Source organism: Drosophila hydei, unplaced genomic scaffold, assembly GCF_003285905.1.
Source record: "Drosophila hydei strain 15085-1641.00,03,60 unplaced genomic scaffold, DhydRS2 tig00000232-arrow-arrow-pilon, whole genome shotgun sequence".
Taxonomy (NCBI): Eukaryota; Metazoa; Arthropoda; class Insecta; order Diptera; family Drosophilidae; genus Drosophila; species Drosophila hydei.
In genome coordinates this window covers 1,753,675-1,781,253 of record NW_022045690.1, presented here as the reverse complement: position 1 = coordinate 1,781,253, position 27,579 = coordinate 1,753,675, and the positions used below count along the sequence as shown (strand labels likewise).

Genomic DNA, 27,579 nt, shown 5'->3' with positions numbered 1-27,579 from the left:
TAAACACTCTAAGCTAGTATTAACAAGACCTTGAATACAGTTTGTAACTATTTAACTGTCGTTAGTTATATAAGAGGCCTTTTTCCGGTCACACAAAACATGAATATATTTATATTAAGTTTAAATATAATTCATTTGCGAATCACTTACCCTTAGAATATATTATTATTATAATATATATATATATATATTTATATATATATATGCAAGTATACAGATAGCGCACCTTATTGAGTTTATATGGCTTTATAAACATTTGTTTTTGTTTTTCTTTTTTTTATAAATAATTATTTAGTGTTGCAAAGTGTAACAGAACTTTTGTTTTTAGTTATTATTGAAACAGTTTTTAATTAGTTTTAACCAATTCCATTGAAAACTAACTTTCGTTTATATAAATTACAAATGGCCTACCTTAGCGCTGCTGTGTGAGATCAGTGTAGAAAGTCCCAAGGACACCAGCTGAAAATCGCACTTACGCCGGAAGTCAAATGCTATGCTAAATATAGAACAGATTTCAGTGTTGTATAGCGGCAGAAGTTGAAAGTTTAAATTAATTAAAAGACAACATCAGAAAAGTTTTACAAGCTAATATATTAATTGAAAAATGTATTCAATTAATTATTAAATTTTAACTAAATAAAATTGGTTTAAAATAAGCTTTAATTAAAATTCAAATACACTTTAAGTAATAAAATTTCCTTTTTTAAGTAGTATAGTTAAATACAAACCAGAAATCAAAATTAAAATAAATAATTAATCTTAAAAACAATAAATATTAATTTTATACATTTTGTTATTCATTAATTACAATAATTAAATGCAATTAAAATTAGTTACAATAGGTAGACTTGCATTATATTTTAAAAATATTTTAAGTAATTATAATTATTAAATAAAAAACTTAATTTGAAAAATGATTATAAATACAAAATTTATAAAAAAATTAATAACATAAAATGATTTTACAATTGAAATTCTATTAATTTTAAATAATTATTAAATTAAAAAATCGAAGCATATTCTTCAGCACTTAATCAGCTTTTAAAATAATAGAAAAAACTTAGCGTAAGCTTAAAGCTTACTGCACTGCATTACGCAACACTTGATGCCTTTTGAGTAAGATTTTGATTTTCATTATTGAATCTTTGATTGGGCTGCTATAATCAGCTAGTGTCATTGAGCCATAGCGATGCGAACTGAAAAAGGCCCATCAACATATACATATACATATATATTTATATATATTTCTGTTCTCGTGTGTGTGTGTGTAGCTGTGTAGGTGTGTGTGTAGATATGCACTTACTCTAAGCAAGCATCTTTTCCTTATTCAAGAAACTTTGTTTTATGCTTTGTATGTTTAATTTCTTCAAAAAAAAAACCTACTCTGTCTGAGTGTGTTTGTGTGTGGGTGTGTTGGTGTGTTGGTGTGTGTACGTGTGTACCTAGTGCACTGCTGCCACCATGTATTATAACAGTCTGAGCGCCGCAACTAAGCCGGACAAACCCATTAAGAGCGGCTGTCGACAGTGGGACAGCCACAGCCATTGACGATATGGCGAGTGGAGCCGATAGCTGGCCGGGCTGAAGGCGCGATGTGGTGCGCCAGCGGTGCTGCGTTCGTTGTTGTCCATGGGGCCGCGCACTTCCGTGTTGCCCGTGACGCCACCAACGCCCCCAGCGACGCCGCTGCCACCGTAATAGGTCGGCTTACGTGTGTTGCCAGCGCCGCTCAGTTGGCCACTGCCGAATGCCAGCTCAATGGAGCTGGCGCCACCGCCGCCCGTTGATGTCTGCTGTGGGTGATGGTGGTGCTGATGCTGATGGCCGCCACCGCTGCCGCCGGGCTTATGTGTCGGTGGCTTATTGCCGCTGGTGTAGTAATGGTGCGGCGATAACGGCGGCGACCCGGCGAATTCGCCATCCTCGAAATCCTCGGCCGAGCCATATAGCTCGTCGTCCTCCGGCTGGTAGGTGACTTTGACTTGTTGTTTCAGTTTTAAAATGTCATTGGCATCCGTGTCGGCGGCGTTGCCGGCAGCGCTGCCAGCGCCTCCGTTTCCTTTGCTATTTGAAGGATTTTTACGATTCGGTCCCGGGATTTCTGTCGTGGGCGAGAAGGCGGAAATGTAACGGTAACGGTAACGGTAACGGCAACAGCAACGGTAACTCTACTACCAGTAGTAATTGAAACAAAGGTGCAAATACCTTTAGTCCAACCAGCCCCCAGCCCACCCCTGTGTGTGTGTGTGTGAGAGTGTGTGAGTGTGTGAGTGTTTGTCGCGTTTATTATCCATAAAATATGCCCCCTGTGTGGGTGGCCCACTTACCGTATAGCCGGATGCTGCTGTCAACTTCGCCCAGTGAGTTTTTCGCAATGCAGCGGTACGAGCCGACGTCGTCCTTCTGAAATTTTCGCACAATCATTGACATTTTCGTTTCGTACATCGACTGCGAGTGCTCCTGCACATGGTATTTGCTCGACGAAACAATCATTTCACCTGTTGATTAACAAAAGCATTCGAAAAAGTTATAAACTCTGAACTCGCATGCTCAAAGGCTCCATAAAAGTTGTCAGCAATGCGTGAAAGGCGAACAGGCGACAGTTAAGTGGGGCTTCTAGGCCTAAAAGGATTCTCTTTTTTTGCGAGGCGAAACTGAATCCAAGCGGCAGCGTACAGTGTTGCCTAGAATACCAGAATTATCTCGCTCGACAAGACTCATAAGTGTAATAGCTTGTGATTCGCAACCAGTTAAAGCCCAGAGTTGATTGCATGGTCTGCTCTCTGTCTCTGTTTCTTTCTCCGCTTCTATCTGTCTGTTTCCCTTGCTCTATTCTTTTCTACTACCACTCTCTCTCTCTCTCTCTCTCCTTTTATATCTGTATCCTTTCTTTTCTTTAGCTCTCTTCTGGGATCTCTTTTTGGCTTGCTGTCTCTCTCGCCCTCTCTCTTTATCGTTCCCACTTTCTCCTCTCTCTCTGTATTTCTCTCCTGTTATATCTGTATCCCACCTTCTGTTATGTTCTCCCCTAATATATCTCTCTCTCTCTCTTTCTGTCTCTCTGTCTGTCTGTCGCTCTCTCTGTCTCCCGGTCCGTCTCTCTTTCTGTCTTTCACCTTGTCCATCTTTCTGTCCTCTCTCTCTATATCTCTCTCTCTCTTTCTCTGTCTCTCTCTCTCTCTCTGTCTCTCTCTCTCTCTCCCTCTCTCGCTTCTTTAATTTCATCCATTCCTTCCTCTCTCTCTCTCGTTTCCTTTCACATCTTTTTCCAACTTGTAGCTACAGCTGACTCACACTCCTTTGCCTTTTGCGACCATCGCCCTTCTCTGCGATTCTCACTGCTCAAACTGACGTGGAATGCTGTCGTATAGCCAAGCATTTCTTAACTGTGCCGTTTCAAGCAGCGCACAAAGCTATGCCTCAAAGGAAGTGTAATTGAATTGAATTAATTACACGAAAATCGATATCAAAAGTGCCTCAAATTGGTGTTAATTTAGCTATATGAAGTATTCACGCATATAGCCACATATATATAGATATATATATACATGCATGTAGGCATATACCAAATTAAAGATAAATTTGTTGAGTTTGCGGTCGCGAATGCAGTTGCGCGACGCTTCACTGAATAGCAAAGTCAATTATAAATAAATTCATTGCCGATATTAAAGCGCCCTAACAAAAATCAATGGATTGCATATGATTTATGCCACGAGGAGCAGGCAGCAGGAGCTGCTGCCAATGTGCATAATGCGGACGATAAGCCGCTGGCATACGGACGTTAGCCAAGACAACCGCAGCATTAACACCAAGACACACACGCAGTTAGATAGACGCATCATTGACTACAATGAGAAGCCGCACATAAGTTTACCTAGTCAGATCTGTGTGGCTGTGTGTGTACGTGTGTGTTTGATGGGTCTCTTACAATGTCCTTTGCACAGAATATACGACGAGGCTTCAGCCTTGATGGCGCCTGTCGCTATTTATGTGCTTGCATTACATTTGATGCTTAATGATTGAGAAAACAACTGTTAAAGCCACTTGGAGTATTCGCAAATACACACACACACATGGACACACACACATGGACACATACACATGGACACACACACTATACACTCGGTATATCCTGCGCCTAATGTGACTGTTAAGTCAGTCAGCCTTTGATTTAACAGCGCACAGCCCTAAGTAGTAGAGCAGAATTGCAATTTAAAATATGTCAAAGCTGCAGCCGGGTATAGCTGACTGCATAATACCCTGTTGGCAATTGCTAATCGTAGCATTCCAGTTGAAGAAGTTCCAGCTCGATAGATTTTGCGGTCTGTCAATAAAAGTCATTATAACAAGCTGCTGCTGCTGCTGCTGCTGCCGAGCATGTGTCAAGATAGCGCCCAACTCTAATTACGAGTGCCCAGTTGCGAATCGGACACTTTGAGTGACTTGCGACTTGCAGTAAGTGATTTTAAATTTGATTTTTTGGCTTGATTAGTTTATGGCTTAAAGTTCAAATGGGCTCACTGGACGTGACGATCTGACAGTCAACTAATGACAGTGCACACACACACACACGCACACACTGACATGCATGCTATAAAAGGATGTGTGCATATGCCACCGACTGTCTATAAAATGTAAAAGTTGACCAAAAAGTTATCAACAGCAGCACATGAAGAGAGAGACGGACAGAGGGACACATATGCAGGCAAGAGTCACACACACATATGTATGTATGTATGTATATATATATATACTCACCGGTATCCTTAATCCAGTAGTTAATTGATTTGGGCGAGGCCTCAACGTGACACTCGATTTGAACATCAGTGCCAAGCGGTGCTCCGACTAATTGATTCGGCACTTGTATGACGGGATGAACTGCAATAGGTGAAGAGAGAGACAGAGCGATAGAGTGAGAGAGAGTATGAAATAGAGAGAGAGAGCGAAAAAGTCGTTATGTACTCGTTTGTTATAGCTGCACAGTGCAGCACATTATAAAACCATTTTTTAAACGCATCCATTCCCCTGGCGCCACGTCGCACACACACACACACCTGATGTGACTTCTAGCTATAGTCATGTATGGCTGCGTATTATGTAACTGGCTTTACAAGCCAGACTTCCATTATCTACTCCTTATATTATGCTTAGCTGTAGATAAGGAATTGAATCGATTACCTTTATAGCCTATATTAAGTTGTATTTTGCATAACACTGAAAGGAAGCAGCTTTACTCGTTGCTTGGCTTAACTAACTAACGAGTAGGCATACTCGCTGCTTCGCTTCTAGCTTAGTCGCTTTGGAAACTGTAGGTCATAGAAACTTGCTCATTTTACTCGCTGTTTACTGAGGATTTACTAGTCTCAACTCGTTAGCTAAAGAGTATATATAGCTGGGCTTACTCGTCAGACAGCTCGTTATATACCCTTGCTTACTCGCTATTTACTGTACAGCAAGGGCACTTACCAGCGAATTGACACTCGCTACTTTAACTGGTAAATGGACTCGCTACTTATGGCTCTCTACACTCGTTGCTTCGTGTTTACTCGTCGGTTAGTTAGCTGCACTCTTAACGACTACAGCTAACGAGTTCGTTACTCGCTATGTCTGGTCTAATGCACGGTCTGTGGCATCCATTGAACCCACATCGATTTCTGTGCGATGCCCCAAAAGAACTCTGTTCGGCATTCACATTTGCCACATTCTTAACTTGTTCTCTGCACTGATAAGAAATGACAACAATGGACGCTCGACTTTAAATAATAGTCGTTGCATAATGAATTACACACACACACACACATGCCACCGTAGGGGAATAGAAAGCCAATTGGATGTGGGATAACTCGGTGCGGTCATCAAAATGCAATGCAGATGCTGTGCACGTCTCCCTTTTGGAGTAAAATGGCAACTCTTTTGCAATTCGTGTGCGTGTTTATTGTCACTTAGTGGGCTAGATATAGAGAGTCCAAGTGCTGTACACTAGTCCCTAACACACACACGCACACACGCACACACGCACACCATGTCTAGCAGAAGCTCTCACCGAGCTATAACCAAAATTGGTGGTTTTGTAAAACTGCCAAAGCCGCCACAGGCCGTTGCTTGCAACGTGGCAAACCCCACAACCAGCCAACAGATATTGTGTACACATCTGAGTGTGTGTGTGTGTGTGAGGTAACATTTCTATAGTCATGTGCATTGATAGTCGATTGCAGTGCAACAGCAGCTTGCAACAATGACCTGTGCATGTCTGCGCCTGCGTGTGTGTGTGTGTGTGTGTGTGTGTGTGTACAGCTTAGGACAGTTTTGTAAGTACGAGAGATTTTAATTGATTTCCGTGCCCGAGTGCATATGTCTTATCTATCAGCTGTCTATTTGCTCACACACTGTAACCACACCGAAAGCTAAGTTCAAGTGTGTGTGTGTGTGTGTGTGTGTGGGTGTGTGCTAAAGCAAACTATCTACAACTTTAATACAACATTATCATAAACGATTAATAGCAATCAATGTTAGCTCTATGTGGCTTGCTTTGCATGTGCCGCTTGAAGTCAATTAATGAGCTTATGTGTGCTTTGTGGACGCTTTAAAGTTTTTGCCCCATTGTCCGTGATTAATGCAACCTGGAGTGGCAGCGCTGTTTAGCACACAAAATTGACATTTAAGTCACGCACGTTGCAGTGGCGTCTGATGACTGCCGCCTGAAGCCGGACAGACGCTGAGTTTCGTTCAAGTATAAAAATTTCCCCTGTCACTGGCACTCAGAGGCAGTCAACGAGGCAAGCCACCTCTGTCCCTGCCTGCCGGCTTGACCAATGCATGAGTGCTGGTTGACTGCGTCTATTTTCAATCTGCATACACACGCACACACACACACGCGCTCATAGATACACGTAGTGCAACTTTGGCAGATTGCATTGGGGCACAGCACAGGCAGAGCCAGCAGCAGCCAGGCGCAGGAGGCAGGCAAACACTTTCGCTTGCGATTTACAATTTGGCCATGATTATTCCGAGCATGTGCATGTGCCTGCAGCTGGCCCAACTCACTACTCGCTCCTCACTCCGCAATCCTTGGCTCTCAGCTCCCCTCGGCGCCTAAGCCTCAGCTGCCTGCTGGCTCAGTTGCGGCAAACAAAGCCACAAATATGCACTAATGACGTCGCAGCAGCAACAGCAACAGCAGCAGCTGTAGCTACAATTACAGCACACACACACACACACACAGATGTGCACCTCATCACATTTTGGGCCATTGTGCGAAACTTTGAGTTAAAGGTAACAGAGTCGAGCACAAAAGCCATTGACGTGTATTTTTCAGCTCATTGGCAGCGCAAATGGAGACCCGAGCGTTTGGGCATACGATGATTATCCATCCACACACTCCTGCTGCTGCTGCTGCTCCTTCTCCCTCTGTCTGGTTATACATATGTAGCAATTGAGAATTTATGCCACTGTCCGTGCGTTTCATCTATCCATTCGCCTGGCAAATATCTGCTGCACTCTTTAGCCGTACGTGATTTTTAGCGATTTGCTGCAATTATTTGCATTCGATTTCAAAAACAACAACAAATCAAAATCAAAAGCAAAACACATATATGAGATAACAAAAATATCTAAACAATGCAAACTTTAAATTATATTTAAAAAAAATCAATTTATATAAAAATATCTCAGTTTATCAAAAATATAAAGAAAAAAATATTTGCAGCAAACTCAAATAAATGCTGCAGAATCTGTTGCAAAATGTTATTGAGCATCAAAACTTGTTTGATTTGGCCAAGTTGTGTGCAGCGAAACTTTTTGGCTAAAGGCGTCGAATTTTGTTGCGTTTGTGTTTCAGTGGACGTGGCTTGGATCCGAATAAAAATTATATTTATGTTTCTAATTTGCTTGGCATTACTTAGAGCTTTAGCATTTGGTAATTTTGAATATTTCGTAAATTTGTATAGCAAATTTGACGACTTTATATATATATAAATATATATATAGCTTTATCTGAAACATTGCATTTATTTATTTTGAAACGCTTTATGTATATATATATTTAAATTAATATAAATGAGAGCTTGGAATTGCTATGGCTTCATCTAGTTAGACTTGACTTAATTTTCTCCTGAGCTTGCATTGCTTTTTATTAAACAATTTTTCAACTGCGCATAGCCGACTGCTTGATACGCGTTTAAAGTGTTGTCGAGATCAAACTATATAAGTAAAACATAATATGTATATGAATGCAAACTAATTTTAAAATTTTTTTTTTTCATATTTTAGTAGCCACTACTATTTTTATGAACAACTAAATTTTGTACTTTGTTTTAAGCACATGTTCCTAAGTTTCTGGCAAAACATCTTATTTAATAAAAAAATATGTTAATCTTAATATTAATTATTTTTATCGCTAAAATTTGTTTTAGAATATGAGCACTTGCTTAGTCGCACTACTATTTTTATGAACAAGGCTCTGGGTTATATTTTCCGATTTGCAACGATCCAATGAACGCGCCATATAATTTATAGGTCTCTCCGTAGAGAAGTCTAACAGTGCTCTGATGTAGTAGACGTCTCTGCCTTTCAGTTTTGGGGTAATAATCGACTAACTTTGCTGTTGAGCTTATCGACCACAAAACTGAAAGTTAAAGGCGTATCTATATCAGTTTGGATCACTCTGCAGGGAAGGTCCACAGTAACTCACTTGAACATTACGTTACATTACTCTATACGATATACTCGCTCAAACATATGGCTATATCAGCTGTACGCTACTATATAACATAACATATATGCTATATATACATAAACTTTTTATTATACTTATACAATATACATACATAAAATATAGTCAATTTAAAACCATTGAGAGCTGTCAGTAGCTAACAATTACCAAGTTCTAAGCTTGAACTACGAACATGATCAAGCCGAGGCGCTGTGAGAGCGAATGAAGCATGTGAGGAAAAGAGAGAAAGAGAGAGTGGGACAGAGAGGAACTGAACGCATTGTCTTACAAATCTAAATCTCTTGCAAATCTATGTTGAGCTTTGTTAAACTCTGTCGTAGTCGTAGTAGTGCCAAGACCTCAATGCGCTTGGCTCTTATATAAATTTGATACACATTCGTATATATTTCAACATCCAAGTCTCTGGCTTGATCAGAAAACAAAGCATTCAGACGCTTGAATTCAATTTAGGATCTAACTAACGACGTTAAGCAAAGTACAGTCAACTGTGGGCAGCTGTAAGACTACGCTGAGTAACCATTTGACTCTTAGATATATTTATTCTCGTCTAAGGATAAAGTAGATGTCGTAATATTATCATGCATATATCATATAAATAAATCTGAGTGAGAGTTTTGTGGCATATGGAAGCTGTCTGCTAATTGTGGCCTAATTGTTTGTTGCGCGTCCTGCGAGAGGCAGTCGAGCGATTCCAAGTCCCTAATTAGTCGTGCAGGAAGGTGCCTAACAAGGCAGGAAACTTCAGCAAATGGCGCGGAAACACGCAAAGGGATATGCGGCCGTCCCGTTGCCGTTGTCGTTGCCGGTGTCGGTGTCGGTGTCAGTGTCGATGTTGCTGTCAGTACTGGGGCTTGTGCCACATGCGGCATGCAGCGCAGTGCCAAACCGAGCTTTATCAGGCGGCTGCAGTGCGCGCAGTTTTCTGAAGATGCCAGATGAAAAAAGACCATGCAAATAGCTTGCCAGATGAGGGAAAACTTTGTTTTCACTTACTCAGCCCGCGAGAGCGGCGGAGAGAGGCAAGGCAGGCAAGGCAAAGAGTTGGACAGACAGACGCAACATTTGCCAAACAAATTGTGAGTAAGTTCCTGCAACAGGAAACACACACACACTTAAAGATGACGAACCAGCATTTGCACTGCCATAAAGCAGACTCGAGCGGAGGCTTTGGGGCTAGTTGTGGCCCAAGTTGATCAAAAACTTTGAGAAGGTGTAGCTGCATGCCAATGGCAAACTGGCTACATGCTGATAGCAGCTGGTCTCTTAAAGCCTGACGAGCATGGCTAAGCAGGACTCGCTGCTGGCCAGAGGCACTCGAAGGCCACATTAACAAAATGTCAAAATGTTAAAAAGCGTGATTTTGCCACCTAAAACGCATTGCCAGCGAGCTATATAGCTGACAAGTGTAGTCTCTCTGCCGCAGCGGACAAAAGGACAAGCCAAAACAAACAGCCAGCAAGGACATGGCCATGCGCCTGGCGAGCTCTAGGAATTGCTCTGCACACGTTGCCAACGAATGTTGGCAAACAAGCGCAGTGGAGCTGCTGCTGATGTCGTGATGATTGAGTGAACCTGCCACATGGCAAGCGGCTGGGCGGCTGGGCGACTGGGCGACAGGACGACGGAGCAAGCAGTTGCTGCAACCCAGCATCATTGTCGTCGTCGTCGTCGTCGGCGTCGTCGACGTCGTCATCAACTAGGACAGCATGCCGCACGTGCTGCAGACAGGTTGACAAAAAACTGTGGCCCCAACAGCAACAACAGCAACACAATGCACAAGGCATCAGGTAATGCCCGGTATCAGTGACTGGATTTAAACGGATTACAACAACGACAATCGAGTTAGCGCCGCACCGTGCCACAAGCTGTTCGCTACCTTGCCCCAAAGCCAGCCGCTGCCTGCCACTCTCTCTCTCGCTCTCACTCAACCTCTCCCTCTCTCTCGCTCTTTCTCTTTGCTTTTGCTTACTATTTTCAGCTTTGAATTTGCCCTTTTTTTCCGCAGCATAGCTGAGGGCGCTGTATGTGTGTGTGTGTGTGTGTAGTTGATAACTGTGGCTAAAGCTGGGGGCACACTGGGGTGTCAGTACACTAAACTAGATAAACACCACGACGATGGCTAGCGCCAAAAACTGAGAGTTCAGCTCAAAGGATGAGACCCGGACGAAGCCAGCCTGAGCTGTGGCGACAGCTGACTAATGATATGTGTGTGTGTGTGTGTGTAAAAGGACGCACAAAAAGAAGGAATACAAAAATCGTATACAGAAAGTTGACCAACCACAACTCTCTCTAATTAATGCCACCCACTGCCACGCTGGCAGTTGCAACCAGCAGCAAGTGGACTGCGGATTTGATTTACTTACAGTGTATGCTAAGCGAGATGCGCTTGGAAACCGATGGGGGCACTCCATTGGAGGCAATGCACAGATAGGAGCCCATCTCGTTGCGTGAGATTTTCGTCAGCTTCAACACCTCGCCACGGAACGAGGACACTGTCAGCGGGATTAAACGGATAAGTGCATATATTTATTTATTCATATAGATCTAAATATATTTATTTATATGTATGTTTTATGTGGAGCACTCAGCTGGCCACAGAGTTGCATCATTTACGTACCCAAGGTCTTGGTGCCGGCATTGTCCTTGAGCACAATTTCGCTGCCATCCTCACGGCGCCAGTTCACAATGGGCTCCGGGTAGCCGCGTGCGCTGCATTAAGGAAATTTGTAAGAAATTATAAATTTATATTAAATAGATAGAATTTATATTAATAGATATATATATATATATATATATATATATATGCACTTAAAGCTGTGCTAGACAAAAAGTGCTAAGCCTCGTCTCGCCTTGAAAATGAATCAACTTTATATAATACAAAATTAATGGATTTCGATTGAATTGAGTTGGCTCGCACTCAAGCTATGAGTCATTCAAAATTGAGCGCTTATAACGATCATTAACCCACATCTGCTCCACTTAAATTAGAAAATCCACGAAGCGGGCGGCGCTCTTTAAGCTCATCGAGAGATGCCCAGGCCAAGCAAAGCTCACATGGAACGACTAGACAGACACACAACCATAACCTTGCCATCAACTGTACCCTCGTACCCCTCGCCTGAGAATCCTCTCATATCTTCATTCTCAATCCCAATCTCTACGACTCCTCAATAAGCTGAATAAATATTTAAATACCTGAGAAAACTTTGCTACTGCAGCTAAAACAATTTCTAAATATTTTCTGAGTCACTTCAAGATCTGTAAAATCGTGGAAAACATTGCTCTTCTTCTCTAAAGACAGTCAAAATTTCTGATAATCCAACAGCTTGGCTATCTAACCATTTTTTAAATGTTTCAGAAAGCTTCATTTGCGAGTCATCGTCGAGTCTGTTGAGTTGATGAAGCTATTTTGTCTGACAAATTCTATTCAGATACAAATTAAGTCACTAAGTCAACTTAACATGAACTTATAAGCATACTTATTGGCCTAACAATTGCAGAATATTCATCAATTATTTCCGTAATTAAATGACTTCAAACTAAACACTTACAACTTGGGCAGCTCAATAGATTAGATAGCTAAGCTGAGTGCCTCAATCATGGACACCTATTCAGAGAGAAGCCCAGCTGACATTCAGTTAAACTTCTATGCAGCACAACTGACAATTGTTTAACATTAATTTTCATTAAGGGCAAACACTTTTTGCTGCATTAATAGGAAATCACACTTAAAGTCGGCGCAACTTTTGGCTGCCCTTAAAATGCCAATGGAAATTTGTGCGCCAGTTGAGCTGAGATTTTTGGTCTATTCAATTTAATGTGCAGCAGTGGCCATTGTGTGTTGGCCCAAAGCGCAAACTTCTTGTAATGTAGACAAGGCAATGCAACGCAACGTAACGCAACGCTTTCGGCCAGCAGTCGCCGTCTGTGGCTCAGATTGTGAATGGGGCAGCAGATGGAGCGGGCGAAGGCAGGCGGGCCGGGACGTCCATGCATTGAGGCAGCAGTTTAACAGCGCACCAGACACGGGTGTGGTAAATTTTTATGGTGCCGCAAACAGATGCAAAATAGCTAAGCAAAAGAAAGTCTTACGCACACGGCGAGGCATTGGGCGGCGTGCGGCGAGCGGCTGAAGCACACAGACAGGCTAAGACATTTGAGAGTTTGTCCCGAGTGCAAGACCAAAGCAAACACAATGGAGACCGCCTGGCTACCAGTCAGCCACAGCATCAGCAGCAGCAGCAGCACCAGTTCCTTAGCAGCTAACTTGGCTAAGACTGAACGCCTGCCAAGCTGATTGTTTGTGCTGCATATGTATGTGTGTGTGTACATGTGTGTGTGCATGTGTGCATGTGTGTGTTGTTTCTTGTAATATGTTTATTCATGAAAACAACTGCATAGCCAACAATAGACTAAGACACACTCTCTAAATACACATACGTAGGTGATCATTGTATTCCTCGCTTCACATTCTATGCATATAGAAATATGTATATATATATATGTATACATGATTGCTGTAATAGTAATGACGGCTTTTGCCTTCGAACTTTGTTGCTATAGTAATATCTTATCATAATATTCCTGTTAAATCCTATTAAATGAAGCTCTAATTACATGTGTAGAGAGCTGTATTACGACTGTATTAGACACACATATATATATATATATATATATATATTTGATAAATATATGTTTCTGTATATATATATATATATATATATATATATTTATGTTCAGTATGCCTTGCACTCTCCACAATGCATTCAAGTGAAGTTCAATAGAAATTGCATTACTTAATAAGAACTTAACCTACATAACTAGATCAGATTAATCATATACATCATGTCAATAGGCAGCTGTTTGTATATTCATTATAATCTATATGGACTATGTAGGCAAATAGCTCAGATAACTGGCAGAGTTGGGGTTTAATATCAACAAGGCAACAGCAATTATAAAAAATATATATATATATATATAGAGTGCTTTAATAATCTGCACATCTGGTCAACTTTTCAGCAGCAGGCATTTGAGATGTTTGTTTTTGTTGTTTGCCTGTCGCCTGCTTAAAGTTAAATTCGTTTTATGGGTCTTGCCCTAAGTGGTATTAAAATGAAAAAAATTACAGACGATGTCTCTAATAGCTTTCCACATACACAGCCAGACAGGCACACACACATACACACACAGACATACATTAATAGAGGAGTACGTTTATCGCTCTGGTTCTATCATCCTGCGGTTAAATCGTTAAAATTACTTCGTGGCCGTGGTCAAGTTCATAAATCAACGGCGACCAAATGCGTCGCGTCGCGTCGCATCGAGTCGAGTCGAGTCGAGTCGTTGTCGCAGTTAGCTAAAAGGAAAAACCGCTGAAACTAACATGAGCTAAGCGCGCCGCTGGCACAGCGAATGCTCAGCCTTGAGATACCCTATAAATGACAGAGGAATGAAGCGCGCAGACGGCCGAACTTTAGTTAGCCAAAAGATATATAAATATAATATTATAATTAATATACTAAAATATACATATATATATATATATATATATTTATATATATATATATATATATATATAAATACATGTAAACGGAGCCATATGTATATGACAAGCTAATATACTCCAGTTTGTGGCTCTAGGGCATATGCTGAGCGCCGACCCAAATCAAGAGAAATGAAGTGTCGCTTAATTTGCTGACATTATTAAATGATGATGACGATGATGATGATGATGATGATAAGACGATGGCGATGGCGATGCATGCGGAGTATTTGGTGATGATAGCCATTTGGCTGGCCTTTGGCTTGGCTAACAACCGAAGCCAGTCAAAGGACTCTGCCACACAAATTAATCTACATATGTCTAACACTTATTAAATATCTAATATATATATATAACTAAATAAATATTTATATATATGTATTTATCTATTGTCTTAGGCCTGCTTGCAAATGTTAAAGCAAAAGGCAAAATAAATTTTCATGTGCTTTCATCCTGTGCCATGTCTGTTAACTCAGAGCTGCTTAACCGAGAGTTAAATTTAACCTGCTGTCAATTAATGAGCAATAAACTAAATGCATTCTTGAGCCTGCATTAATGGAATGAATAAATAATTTCAAGCAACAAAAAAGTTAACTGTATGTAAATGCTTGAATAGACCTTAGTTAATTTGAGCTTCAAGTTGAAGTCAAGTTAAAGCTGATGTCACGCTATTTTCAGCGATTTCTCATTAGTGCCAATTCTTATTTAAATTTTCAAAATATTTTTCATTTGCTATCATCCGCTCAAGTAAGAGGCTCCAATTAAATTTAACTGGCTATCAAGGGAAATATTTGAAGTCATCATATTCATAACTTTCGGCAATTTTCATTTTAAGTTTGCCTAACACAATAGAAATTATTTTTCGCTTTAACTGCCAATTAAATTTAAGCTGAGGTCAATTAATGGGCTTTTGACAGTTATCCAGCATCGTTTACACTCACCGACATGTTAAGCGCACGGAACTGCCTTCGGGCACAATTACATCGGACGACGTGTCCTCGCTGATGAAGTCCGGCGGTATAACAACATCCAGGAAGCCAATCTAGAAATAAACACGTGAACTTGTTATGGCAATCTCTATAATTGAACGGCAATTGAAAACATGTCCGAAACAGGAGATAAATAAAAGTCAATGCTGAAAACCAAAATTTCAATATGAAAAATTACACGTTGAAAATAAGCAAAATAAACAACGGCGCAGCAACAATAAAACAATCAACAGTAAATGGCGAAAGACTCGAGGCAGGAGGCTTGCCGTTTGGCTAAATTTACTATACACTCAGCGAAAATTTGCTGATTATGCAGGCGGCCATAAAGCAGCAAATGTTTTTATGTGTCGAATGGGGGCCCTGAGATAGGAATATACCCAACGCACACACACACACACACACACACACATACATAACGTAGCAAATGAAATGACGCTAAATAGTTTAGGACTGTGACAGGAGGCAAGAACTCTTAACGCAATGGCAATAGAAAACAAAGCAAAACGAAACGAAACGAAACGAAAAGAAAATATAGTAGAAGACAATTGGGCTACGGTTGCGTGTGCAGCTCTCTCACTGTTGCAGCAAGCACAGCCCTACAGACACGCCCCTCTCCCCTTGGCTCCACAATGTCCTGGCTCTATCAACTGCTGCTGCTGTTGTCCTTGCGAGAAGCGTTAAAGTAAAAATAAAAATTAAGGAAGCATGAAATACATTTTATTGGCGCCATAAACTTCACTTGGCTGGACACATGAGTGTACGTGCGTCCACACAGACACAAACACACACACACACACACACACGCACACACACTTGTGTGTGAGTGTCTTTCGCCTTGTTTGCCATAGTTTTCGCTTTCGATTTGCTGCGCTTTCTTTCACTTGCTCGACGTTTCAGGCAAAGGGGAGCCGCTCGTAGGCAGCAGAGGAGAGTGAGGCGGGCTAGGGTGTGGGTTAAGGGGCAACGAGTGCGTTGCATTCTTTGTACGTTTGTTCCCCTCTTGCGAATGCTGCATGAAATTTTTCTGGACACTTTGGAAAATTGCTTTCAACAGCAGCAGCAGCAGCAGCAGAGCCAGCAGCATGCATGAAAAATATTTAGAAACATTTTCATTGTCTTTTTGGCTGCAGCATTATTCATTGGCTGTAACCTTTGTTCAGCTACTTATGCTAAGAACAGCTCAAATACTATTGACAATATTCACATATAGCGCACATAGCTTTGAACTATATTTCGCTGGAAATTGTGTAGCACTTGATGGTTATATTAAAGCTGGCGACGTGCCCCAAGGGCATGTCCGAAGTGCAACTTCAACTTCAATTTGTATGCCAACTGCGAGATTTCAGAGAGAGAGAGAGAGAGAGAGAGAGATACAGAGAGAGATAGAACTTCTCTGTCTGCTGCCTTCTATGTCGGCTCTTTTTAATTACAGGGTATTCGCTCACCTGACTCTTCATTGGATCCGTATTCAGCTGGCACATATAGCCGCCTCGATCATCCTCGGAGACGGCCTTGATGTGCAGATTCCAGGTGTTCTGATCCAGGTGGCTGACCGTGACGCGTGGATTGTGCGTAATGACGTTCTCGTGTATGGCCTGAATGGCTTTCGTGTCGGCCTTCAGCCAGCCCACCTGTGGAAAGACAGAACCGCAGAAATAACATTTGCCAAATACTGCGTGCTTCGTAAAACGTGTGCGATTGTGGTTGATTATTGTTATAGCTGGGCTTTCAGGTGGCATTGTGGCATTGTTGCTGCGCTATCATTAATTAGGGGGGGTGCGAGTGTGTTATACTTACGCGATAGCCGCCCAAGTGGCGCACGTGACAGGTGAAGGTTGCGTCGCGGCCGACAGCAACCGAAACATTCGAAATGCTTTCCACAAACTCCGGTTGAAAGGCGCCAATCGCTGTTGGAGAAAGAGAAGGAGAGAGAGAGAGGGAGAGTGAGAGTGAGATGGAGGCGAGCACACCAATAGGAGATGAGATTAGAATGCGTCTGCGGTATGTGGCAGCGGTTAGTTGTGCGAGTTAATGATATCGCGCGCTGGCAGTGCAGCGCCAGCAGCCGCTGCGGCTGCCAAAAACTCCGTGATTTATCGCTTTTAAATGTGCCCGACGCGCCGCTTGCCAAGTTGCACGAACGCAGCCAGCCAAGTGGCAAGTGGCAGAGTCGCGACCGAACCTGACTCTTTAATGCAGCGCGCGGCTAATTGAAGATCAACGCGACTCGAACTCAGGCTGCCGAGTTAACTGGCTGCCCCGGCGTGGCAACGCGGAGGTGGCGCGACATACGCAAATATATAAATAATTTATTGAATCATTGAAAATCAAACATTTCACTCGCAAGTTTGCCAAAAAAAAAATAGAATCCAAAAAAAGTAAATAAAATGAAAAAATAAAAAACTTTTACAGTCGTCGGGAAAAAAGGTTTGCTGAGCGGGGGCAGCTGGCGGCTGCCAGACAGCCGTGCAGGACGAGCGACTAGCGCGCGGCACAGCCGTTGCCGCAACAAAGTGCCGGGCAAACAGCCACGCCACGCCACGCCAGCTACCGCCCTCCCGCCCCACATCTTTGGCCTGGTAATGCATGCAAAAAACTTTTGCCAAACTTGAAATTTAAATATTTATAGACAGCGCCGCTGGCAGCGGCAAGTGCGTCGCAGCACCACCGCCCCACCGGCGCACCACTTTGTATTGTACCCACTCTACTAGCGGGCCAGAATGTGCTGAATTGACGCAATTGGCCAAAGGCATGATTTATTTCATACTTTTTGCCAGATTCCGTTCGCATATTATTGCAAATGGATATCATTGCGAGCTGTCCATGCAGAGCCACATTTGCAGTCTTCGCTTTGACATGGGATAGCTGTGTGTTTTCTTCGCTGCTAAGTCGAGACAGCCTGAATGAATACCATGTGAAAACTCATTAAAGCCAAATCAAATAATTTGCATATTTGATTTATGACTTGCAGTCGGGGCAAGCCACAATCTGATAGGGAAATTAACCACAAGTGGAGCGCAGTTGAGCCTTGAATTTGAGAGCAAAGACTTTATTAATATAATGTAATATATTAATAATTTGCGAATCAATTACTGTCTCATAACTTTCAAATAGCTCAACCAGACAGCACTGCCAGAAAAGGTAGTGTTGGAAAAGGTTCAATAAATCAATTATATTGAAGCAGCAAACTGGAAGCCAGGCAAGTCGCTGCCCAGTCTGAGCAGTGTTGTAAAACAAGTCTTCAATCAATATTTAATGTAAGAAAACTTGGCTGAAATTTCTTTCAGTGTTGTGCAGGGAAATGTGAGTTAACATAATAGTTAAAGTAGCTTTGCCAAATCGGATCCAGCCTAAGGCCAATTTGTAAAAGGCGCTGGCTAACCAGACATCAAATAATTTGTAAAATATATATAAATATATATATATATATATAAGTGTGTGTGTATATATTTATTTAACAGTTAGTCAAACAGCAGCGAAAGCATAAGACAAGCCAGTGTTGGGCAACTGCTGCTGTTGGGCGGCTGTGGTTGCAGCTGCTGGATTTATTTGCATGGATTTTGTTGTTGTTGCTGCAATTGTTGAAGCGAGAAACCAAGCTAACTGACTGACTGACCGACTAACTGACTCACTCACTGACTGACTGTGTTTTTCATTAACATTGTAAGGGCGCCGGGGTCTTGGCTGCGATATCGTATCAAAATCAACAACAGCTAAAAGTTGAGGCAACAACAAATCCTTGCTGCAAATTGCAGCAGCACACGCAAAGTCAGAGATAGAGCCGGACAAAAGGACTTGCAGACGTAAGGCCAAAGACATACACTAACACACACACACACACACACACACGCACACTGAGACAGCGGCCGTACAAGCTGCACTCAAATGTAGTTCCTGCCTGGCTGGCTGCGGCTTGTTTGTCAATCTGTTCAACTGGATGCCAAAACGAGTAGGTGGAGCCTTCAGCATTGTGCCAATTTCAATGAACTTGTCGCCCCCGAGGTTGCTGAGGCCCTGCTTGGCTGTCGCAATGCTCCATGGCATAACCGCCAACCCGCCTCTGGCCAGGCTGCGCTTAGCTCCCGGCTAGCTGCCCTGCCTCGAAGCACTTTGCATTTTCCGGTCACAAGAATTGAAGCAGCGCCAAGTCGCGTGTGCAGCCAAAGTCAATTAACCCATGCCCGTCGGTCAGTCCATAAACCAAGCCTCGCGCCACTCAGCCAGTCAGCCCCATGGCCACATAGCTTCAGTCGCATGTTTTTCACATTTTCGCACGTTATCATAAATTTGGCGTCTCCGCTGGGACTCTGGGTCCTGGCATCTGCAGGCGGCTTCATTTCAATTTTCTTAGCCGCTCTTCGGCTGTCGTGGATCCATTTGGAGCGTTGCCCCGTCCCACACGCTGGAGGCTTGTCACTTTGGCATGGCTTTGCCCAGCGGCTGGCTGGCTGGCCTGCCAATGCTGCTCCAAAAGTTTAAATCACACAACGACAATGAGGATTTACCAAAGCAAATTTATGGTTAAGGACATTGGCAAAAGTTAAGCTTGTATTTGTCAACGTGAGTGTGTGAGTGTGTGAGCGTGCGTGTGTGTGTGTTAATAAAGTGTCTTGGCCTGCGTATGTGTATATGGGGCAACAAAATATATGGCCCAGCCCCAACCCCCTCCCGGTTCAAGGTGCGCCCAGACCAAACAGCCAGCTACAAAGATGCCAATCTGCATGGCACCTTTTTTTATGGTGCGCACACACAAATCCCTGCGCCAAGCGCCAATGATAGGTGATAATGGCAAATTTTGAGAAGGCAACTGGAATTGGCAGCACGAAGCAGCAGCAGCAGCAGCCGAGAGACAAAACTTGAATAAACAGCCCAGACTGCCAGACACCACGGCGCTGACGAGGCATTAAAGTGGCTGCAGCTGCTGGAAGCGAGCTATATAAGATGGAGGAGCTGTCAAGGTATGCTCTAGGCATACTCTAGGTATACCCTATAGATAGATATAGTGCCGTTTAGTTGCCTGAAAGACATAGTCACAAATCGATATATATCGATTCGATGTATCGATTTGATCATCTTACTTTTTCCTATAGAATTAATCTTAAGAGCTCTTGGCTATATAAATTCCTGTTGGATCGTATAGTATAGAAATGCAGCTCCGATCGTACCACTAAAAACATGTGTTAAATCAAGTTCAATTCAAATCTTGCTAGACTTGCAGGCAACTAGATCAAAGTTCAGATCATTAGCCTTACATATAAGCAAAATCGTATAGAATTCTGATAGAAACAAGATCATCTCCAGACCAAAGTTCACATATAAATCTTATAGAAATCAGTTTATGTTCAAAACTTTATCAAAGATCATAAAGTGACCCGTCAAAATGGGTCATAGATAGCAAAACCTTTTCTAGCTGCAAGTATGATAGCGGATACCCTATCTTTGAAACAGGGTATGCCAAACATTACATAAGCTGTAGAGCGACACTTGTGTGTGCGTGCATAAAATCAAATAGCCAAGTTAGTCTCTGTTGCCAGTTTTGCTTGGCCGTTGAACTAGCAAGCTACCACCAAATAGCAAATAACAAATGATGGCTGCAGCAAGTGGCGGCAACTGGCAGCAAGTGGCGGTCGCGGTTGGTGGCAACTGCGCCTAATGGCCAGACGGCCAGCCAGCAGCCCGACTTTGGGCGCACATTTGCATTTTTTACAAATCGTCGTCTACAACTTGTAGCACTCGCAATTCAATTTGCAACAAGACAAAAACAACAACAACAAATAGAAGCAGCAGAAGAAGAGGAAAAACAACAAATTTTTTGAGAAAAATTCAATTTGATGTTTTTGTTTTTTCGTTTTTGAGTCTTAACAAACGTCTTGCAATTAATTGTGCCTTGATTTTTGTTTCACACTTTGAAATGGGTTCGCAGCCCTTTCCTAGTGCCCAAGCGTTGCAAATGAGCGACGAGTTGCTTTTAATTGCCAAAGTTTTCATAGCCAGCCCCCAGTGGGTGGCCGGCTGTTCGCCACTGCTCCATAGCCCCCATCCACAATTTTGAATCCGTTTTGAATCAGCATGACGTATCGGAATTCACCTTGCATAAACACATTCAATACCAACATTTAATTATTGAAATTGTTTTCAATCGAATCTGTTTCAATTCCGATTTCAAGATTGTGTCTAAGGCTACACGGATCCACAGATCAAAAAGTGAATTCCTAAAAAATGCGTTAAACTCGTTTGTGAACTCAAGCATTAGTCTATTATGTTAAGCGTGCTTAAATTACCATCACAATTAATTACTAAAGAGCATTTAGAATGATCTAGCGCAGTTCATTCATTTGTCCATAAGACCGTATCTGACCGTCTGATGGTGTATCCGTGTGAACGTAATTCCGTATTTACGCCCTTCCGTCTGTCCTGACAATCGTATATTCATCCGTCCATCCGGCCATCCTTTTGTTCGTTGTCCTTCCATTTGTCTGTCCGTCCGTCTTTCCATATGTCGGTTCGTCCTTGCATCCGACTGTCCGCCCGATCGTATTTCCGATCGTATATCCGTTCGTACGTCCTTTCATTTGTCCGTCCGTCTATCCGACTGTATATTTGCCTGTTCATCCTTCCGTCTGTATATTTGCCTTCCGTCCGCCCAATCGTATTTCGGTCTGCACGTCATTCAATCTGTCCGTCCGATCGCTTATACGTCTATCTGCCCATCTATTTATCCTTCCGTCCGTCTGACGTTCCGTCTATCCATCCATTCGTTCGCTCATCCATGCGTGCGTCCGTTTCTCTATAAGAGCTTATTTTATTCATTTGAAGAGTCCTCAAATGTTAAGTTCCGGCACAGCTTACAGATATATGGGCCACTTCACATTTTGAACACCAACTTAATATGAACACATTGCACTTTGGATATTTAACAACTTTAGTATAAATCTCTGAGCTCAAAATAGAATAAAAACTATATCGAATATCTGTTGTTGCTTTAGAGTCCAGATATCACATGTTCATTTGCTGTGATGCAGCAGCTTCAATTCATTTATAATTAGCTCAGACCGAGATAAATTTAATGCTTAAAAATGCTTTTCAGCTTCGACAATTTACACATTATACATAATTAAAAAAAATACGATTAAACAGCACTCATTAAAACTAAATGGATTCTGTGCGTACTTTAAAAGCGCAACATTAAGGTTTTTGTCAGCTTTTTGCATGCAACATGCAGCGAGTGTGTGTTCGAGTTGGTTGTGAAGTACTTAGTCACAAACTTGCGCGACTTTTTTTAAGCTAAGCTTTTATATATATATATATATATATATATATATATATATATATGTGCGTGCAGCAATGTGTTGCAAAAGTGGCGGTCAGCGCAAGCCAACTCGTTGGCAAGTGAGCTGCACGAACAGGGCCAGCGGCACGTGGGTGTCCGCTTGTGGCTGGCTGCGGCCACACACTCTAAAAGCTAAAGAACCGCCACAGCTAGTGCCACAGCACATCCAGTGACCTGGCGTGGCCACGGAGTCGTATCAATTAAGATACCCGAGGGACAATCCATGCATAGAATTAACAAAGTGCCAAAAGCGTTGCTATCTGACTGCCAGTCCGTCCGACTGGCTGTCCCAGTACAATCTATTGCGGTTTGGCTTACAGTTTATTAATGCATATTGCGTATTTGTTTAAAGTGCGTCCGATCTGTGCCTACCAGAGGCGGCACGTGGGGCAAGTAGCTTATCATTTATGGCTGCTCAGTTCACGTTTTCAATTGCAGCCACATGCTGGGCAATTAATTTGCATTTCATTGATATGCACACTCACACACACTCACACACACGCAGACATTTAGCTCTCGCCCCTGCACCTCTTGCAATATTTGTTTAGGATTATTATCGGTTATTAATGTTGCTGTAATTGAAAATTATTTTCACTTTTATGCTTATCATTATCAGCGGCCATTACAACTGGCAACTGGCAACTGGCAATCGGTGCTGTGGCATGTGGCAGCTGGCCAGTGGCATGGGAAGTGGGAGCTGCCTGACTGCCTGGCTGCCTGGCTGCCTGGCTCGCTTAATATATTCGCAAACGCATTCGCATTGCATCATTATCACTGGGGAATTATTGTTTGCCGAGATTTAAGCAGCCTTTTCAATTTTATGTCCATGCATCACAAATACACACAGACATACACACATACATATAGCTATGTATGTGTGCTTGTATATATAATAATTATGCACTGCCCCATTGCTCATTATGCCGTTTATTCATCTGCCAATTATTCACATACATTTACTTTCCTGCTTTCTGTTTCTGTTTTCCTTCTGGTTTTTTTCTGATTTAATTTTTTTATTTTTTTATCTAAAAGCGCAGTTAATTGAACATGATTTAAGGGCAGATTACAATGCACAGCATTTAATTGCAGTTTGTTAAGATAAAAATGATTTTTAAAAAAAAATTCTGCTGCAAAATTATTCACTTTAAAATCCATCTGTGGTGAGGCAGCGGCATTTTAGAAAATCATTTCTTAAGAATTTATTTTAATAAACTATGAATTCAATTATCGAATCAAGCATTTAAATGTCTAAGTTTCATTTCAATTTCATATTTTAATATTTTCCAATTGTCTCTAATTCCATTTCACTTATTGAGACAATTGTTTAAACAAGCTTTAATAGTCGCCCAGTTTATATAAATGGTAACTAAATTTTCTATGTAAATAAAATTAAATTAAATTTGCAAATTTAATTAAAGTATCTTAAAGTAGCTAAAATAAAGCAGCAGAAGAATGCAGTTAATGCTTTGTCTTAAATAGGGAAATTGCAGTTGGAAATATTATTCCGGCTTCTAATATTTCAAAAATTTCTATCCAACATACATACAGATCTCTATCATATTTACAGATATATATCTATGTCTATATATAAATATATATGTCTATGTCTCTCTCTCTCTCTCTCTCTCTCTCTCTGTATATCTCTTTCTATCTATATCTCCCTCTGTCTGTCTCTCTGTACCGTTGGCTCTCTTTCCCTATCTCTCTCTACCTTCAACTACTTACAAAATATTCGATTGAAATTGAAATTCTTCCATTGCAGAAATTCCATTGTCTCATGACAAATTACCTCGAAATTGATTAGCTTAAAAATTTATTTGCTGAGCTATTTCCAAACTCTAATCATGCAAAATTCTAGCTTTGTCAATTTTCAGCATTTTCTGCCCAACGACAATGGTTTCAGCTCCAATGGAACTTTGCAACCTTAAAAGTACTGCCCACTGCATTTGTTGCATTTAAGTCGCTCTTGTGGCTATTTCAAACTCAATACTGAAAAGGCCCAAATGTTGCCAGATTTAGTTTTGAATTTAAGATGAAAGCCTAAATCTAATGAATGGAATGACTAAATAAGTTATATGCATGAACATATTTGCATTTTCTGAAAGAATATAAATTTATATTTTTATGCTGAATATGAATTCAGTTTTCAATTTTTAGCAAATTTTAAAAAGGTTGTCTTAAGTTTTTTTTTATTAAAATATTTACATAAATAAGAAGAAGAAAAAAATATATATTTATATATATATATATATAAACATATATACATGTAATTGAAGCAATATATATATATTTTCTTATTTATGTAAATTTCTCTTTAAAATCAAGCTAATGTCTTCTTCTACTCTCTATTTCTAGAGCAACTAAATAGTGCACAAAACTAATATACTATATATATATATATATATATATATATATATATATATATATATTTATATAGATAAATATATATATAATATAAATATATACATTTGTGTATTCCCAAACTCACATGATAAGTGCGCAGTTGGTGAAGTTCATTTGTAATAATTACTTTTGCACACAGCCGCAAGCATCGATAAAGCTCAGTTGAAAAAAAAAAACAAAAACAAAAATTGAGGTAATTTTTGTGCAATTAAATCAAAAGGTAAATCGCTTGGTACATATGTTGGCAGCGAGGCTCGCTTTGGTCTGGGCCGGACAGACTCTGGAGGCTGTTTAATAATAAAAACTCTCGTTGATTTTGTCCGCTGTCTTTGGCTGTCGATTTCTGTTTTTGCCATTCACTTAATTTCTGTTTTTGTGCTATTTATTTATTTATTTATTAATTTATTTGTTTATTTGTGTGTTATTTACACCGTTAAGTGCCAATGGCAATGGCACAAAATCCAGCCAACAGCGACCATCAGCCAGCACAATGATAGCGCATTTTAAATATAATTATTGATTTTATATAACATTCTGGATTATTAGAGTGATAAATACCCTTGATGCAATACATATTAAAAAACATATATATATAAATATTGATGTAGAATGTGTACAATAGATAAGCTGAAGTGCAAACTAGCTAAGTTCAGTTTTCAGCAAAATCATAGAATCCAACAAAAATATGAAGTGGAAGCCGAAGCGAAACAAAATCTTACATTTAATTTAAAATATATTATTTAATAATTAAATGTTATTTAAAACAAAGAATTTTTAATACTATTATTTATATATTTATATATATATATATATATATATATATATATATATATATATATATATATATATATATATATATATATATCATGTACAATATCATGTACAATGAGTAAACGTGCTCAGCAGCAGAAAGAAAAGAAATTTGATTTACATATATAGAAAGTATATATATATAGCTTATATATTCCCGATCAAGTTGTGTGTGCTTAGTTAGCCATGTCTGTTCGCCTTTTCTTTCTATTCAAATTTAAAATGAGTGTAAATTCTAACTCAAAAAGTGCTCAGGTGCTCTGCTGGAGAGTTGCTTTTTGAGTGACTTTTGTGTACAAAAGGGCGAGCAGCGGCTATGGGTGATCAGTCAAGCTCATGTTTTGTTTCGTAAATAAAAATATATAAATTGTACTATTTTAATTACTTTTAATTATTATTAATATACACCAATTGTTATTATAATAATGCAGTTCGTCGTAATATAATAATGATCATTTATGCTTATGATTATTACTGGCAATTATTATTAACGAGAATGATTATTAGTAATATGATTTTTTCATGATCATTTTCGTAATGCTAAATAAGTTACAATTTAAATACTCATGATGTGTTGTTCTCTTGATGTTTACTAAACTTACTCTTATTACAAATTTAATAAAAAAATAATGCTAAAGAGCATTTTATTTTTGTGATATAGTTTAATTATTTGCAATGGGTGCTCTCTTTTAATTTTCATTTTTATAACATTATATTTTTGCACATATATATTAAATATTTACAAAAACAAATGTATCATGCACACAAATGTATTATAATATAATATAATTATAACAATAATAATAACATTGGCACTGTTTGCTAAATATCCTATTTATGTATTACAAAATTAATATTTATGACAATTTTATCTTTTTAAAAATAGAAAAAAAATCTAAAATAAATAAAAAGTAATAGTAAAAAGTGAAAAAAATAAAAAACATGAAACAATTATGTTATTAATACTTTGAGAGCATTGTCAAAGCGCAAACAGGCTTTGTCCATTTGAAATAATATGATTTGCCTTCAAATTATTTATAATTATTTAAGTTTTTAAATAGATTTTTTTAAGGCTTAAAGCAATTTAATTTTCTATCGAAACTTTCCCTGCGCATTGGTAATACTGTTGTCATACCTGTTCCCTGGAAGCCTACATATTTAATTAACTTTTTTGTTGACACTCGTTAAATAAATATCAATTCAAATGATACGTAATTTAATTTTGTTTAATAAAAAATGCTTATTAAATATTAATTTTTTCTTGTAATGCCAAAAAAATATTTTTGTTTTGTCTTTACTCATTGATAACAATAGTTTTTATTATTATCATTATTTTTTTCCATTTCAAGCTAGTTTTTTATATTTATTAAGTAACTTAATTTTTTTTAAATTATTTTATATATATTTAGAGAGATGTGCGTAATCCACATTTGCCTCGCTCAAGGCAAATATATACGATTTTTTTTAAGTTAAGTAACTCTAGGCAAAAAAGGATATAATATATTAAAAAAATAAAACTATTTATGATAAACCAAAACTCAACTGATCTGATGGCATTTTATATTTACACATCCATCACCTCATTATATTATTCTTAACACCACAAAAAAAAAGATAGCGCTAGAGATATATAAATATTTATTTCGATTTGTTGCGTTTTGTTACCTTCGACGAGCGCGACTATCAACAGTACTGCGATCAGCATTTTCTCATTGCGATCGATGAGCACCAGGTAGAAGCGATAGAGCTGCAGCTTGGAGATGATGCGCAT

General features: G+C 39.9%; 1 protein-coding gene across 1 annotated transcript; it reads right to left on the bottom strand.

Annotated features, from left to right (window-relative positions):
* Positions 1–1,466: 1,466 nt before the first annotated feature.
* LOC111601842 (lachesin) lies at positions 1,467–27,579 on the bottom strand. Its single transcript, XM_023318676.2, has 9 exons — positions 27,474–27,579; positions 17,063–17,172; positions 16,711–16,896; positions 15,218–15,318; positions 11,349–11,440; positions 11,095–11,223; positions 4,759–4,878; positions 2,328–2,498; positions 1,467–2,101 (listed from the first exon to the last, which is right to left on the bottom strand). Exons 1-9 carry the CDS (start codon positions 27,577–27,579, stop codon positions 1,467–1,469), a joined length of 1,650 nt encoding a protein of 549 aa, XP_023174444.1.

Bases quoted from the DNA above. Each gene is read 5' to 3' on its own strand.
- LOC111601842 (XM_023318676.2), bottom strand. From the start codon at position 27,579: ATGCGCATCATCTCCAAGCTGCAGCTCTATCGCTTCTACCTGGTGCTC. The intron at 16,897-17,062 runs GTAAGTATAACA...GTCTTTCCACAG, and splicing joins GCCACTTGGGCGGCTATCGC to GTGGGCTGGCTGAAGGCCGA. The intron at 11,224-11,348 runs GTACGTAAATGA...TCCCGCTGACAG, and splicing joins TGCCGGCACCAAGACCTTGG to TGTCCTCGTTCCGTGGCGAG.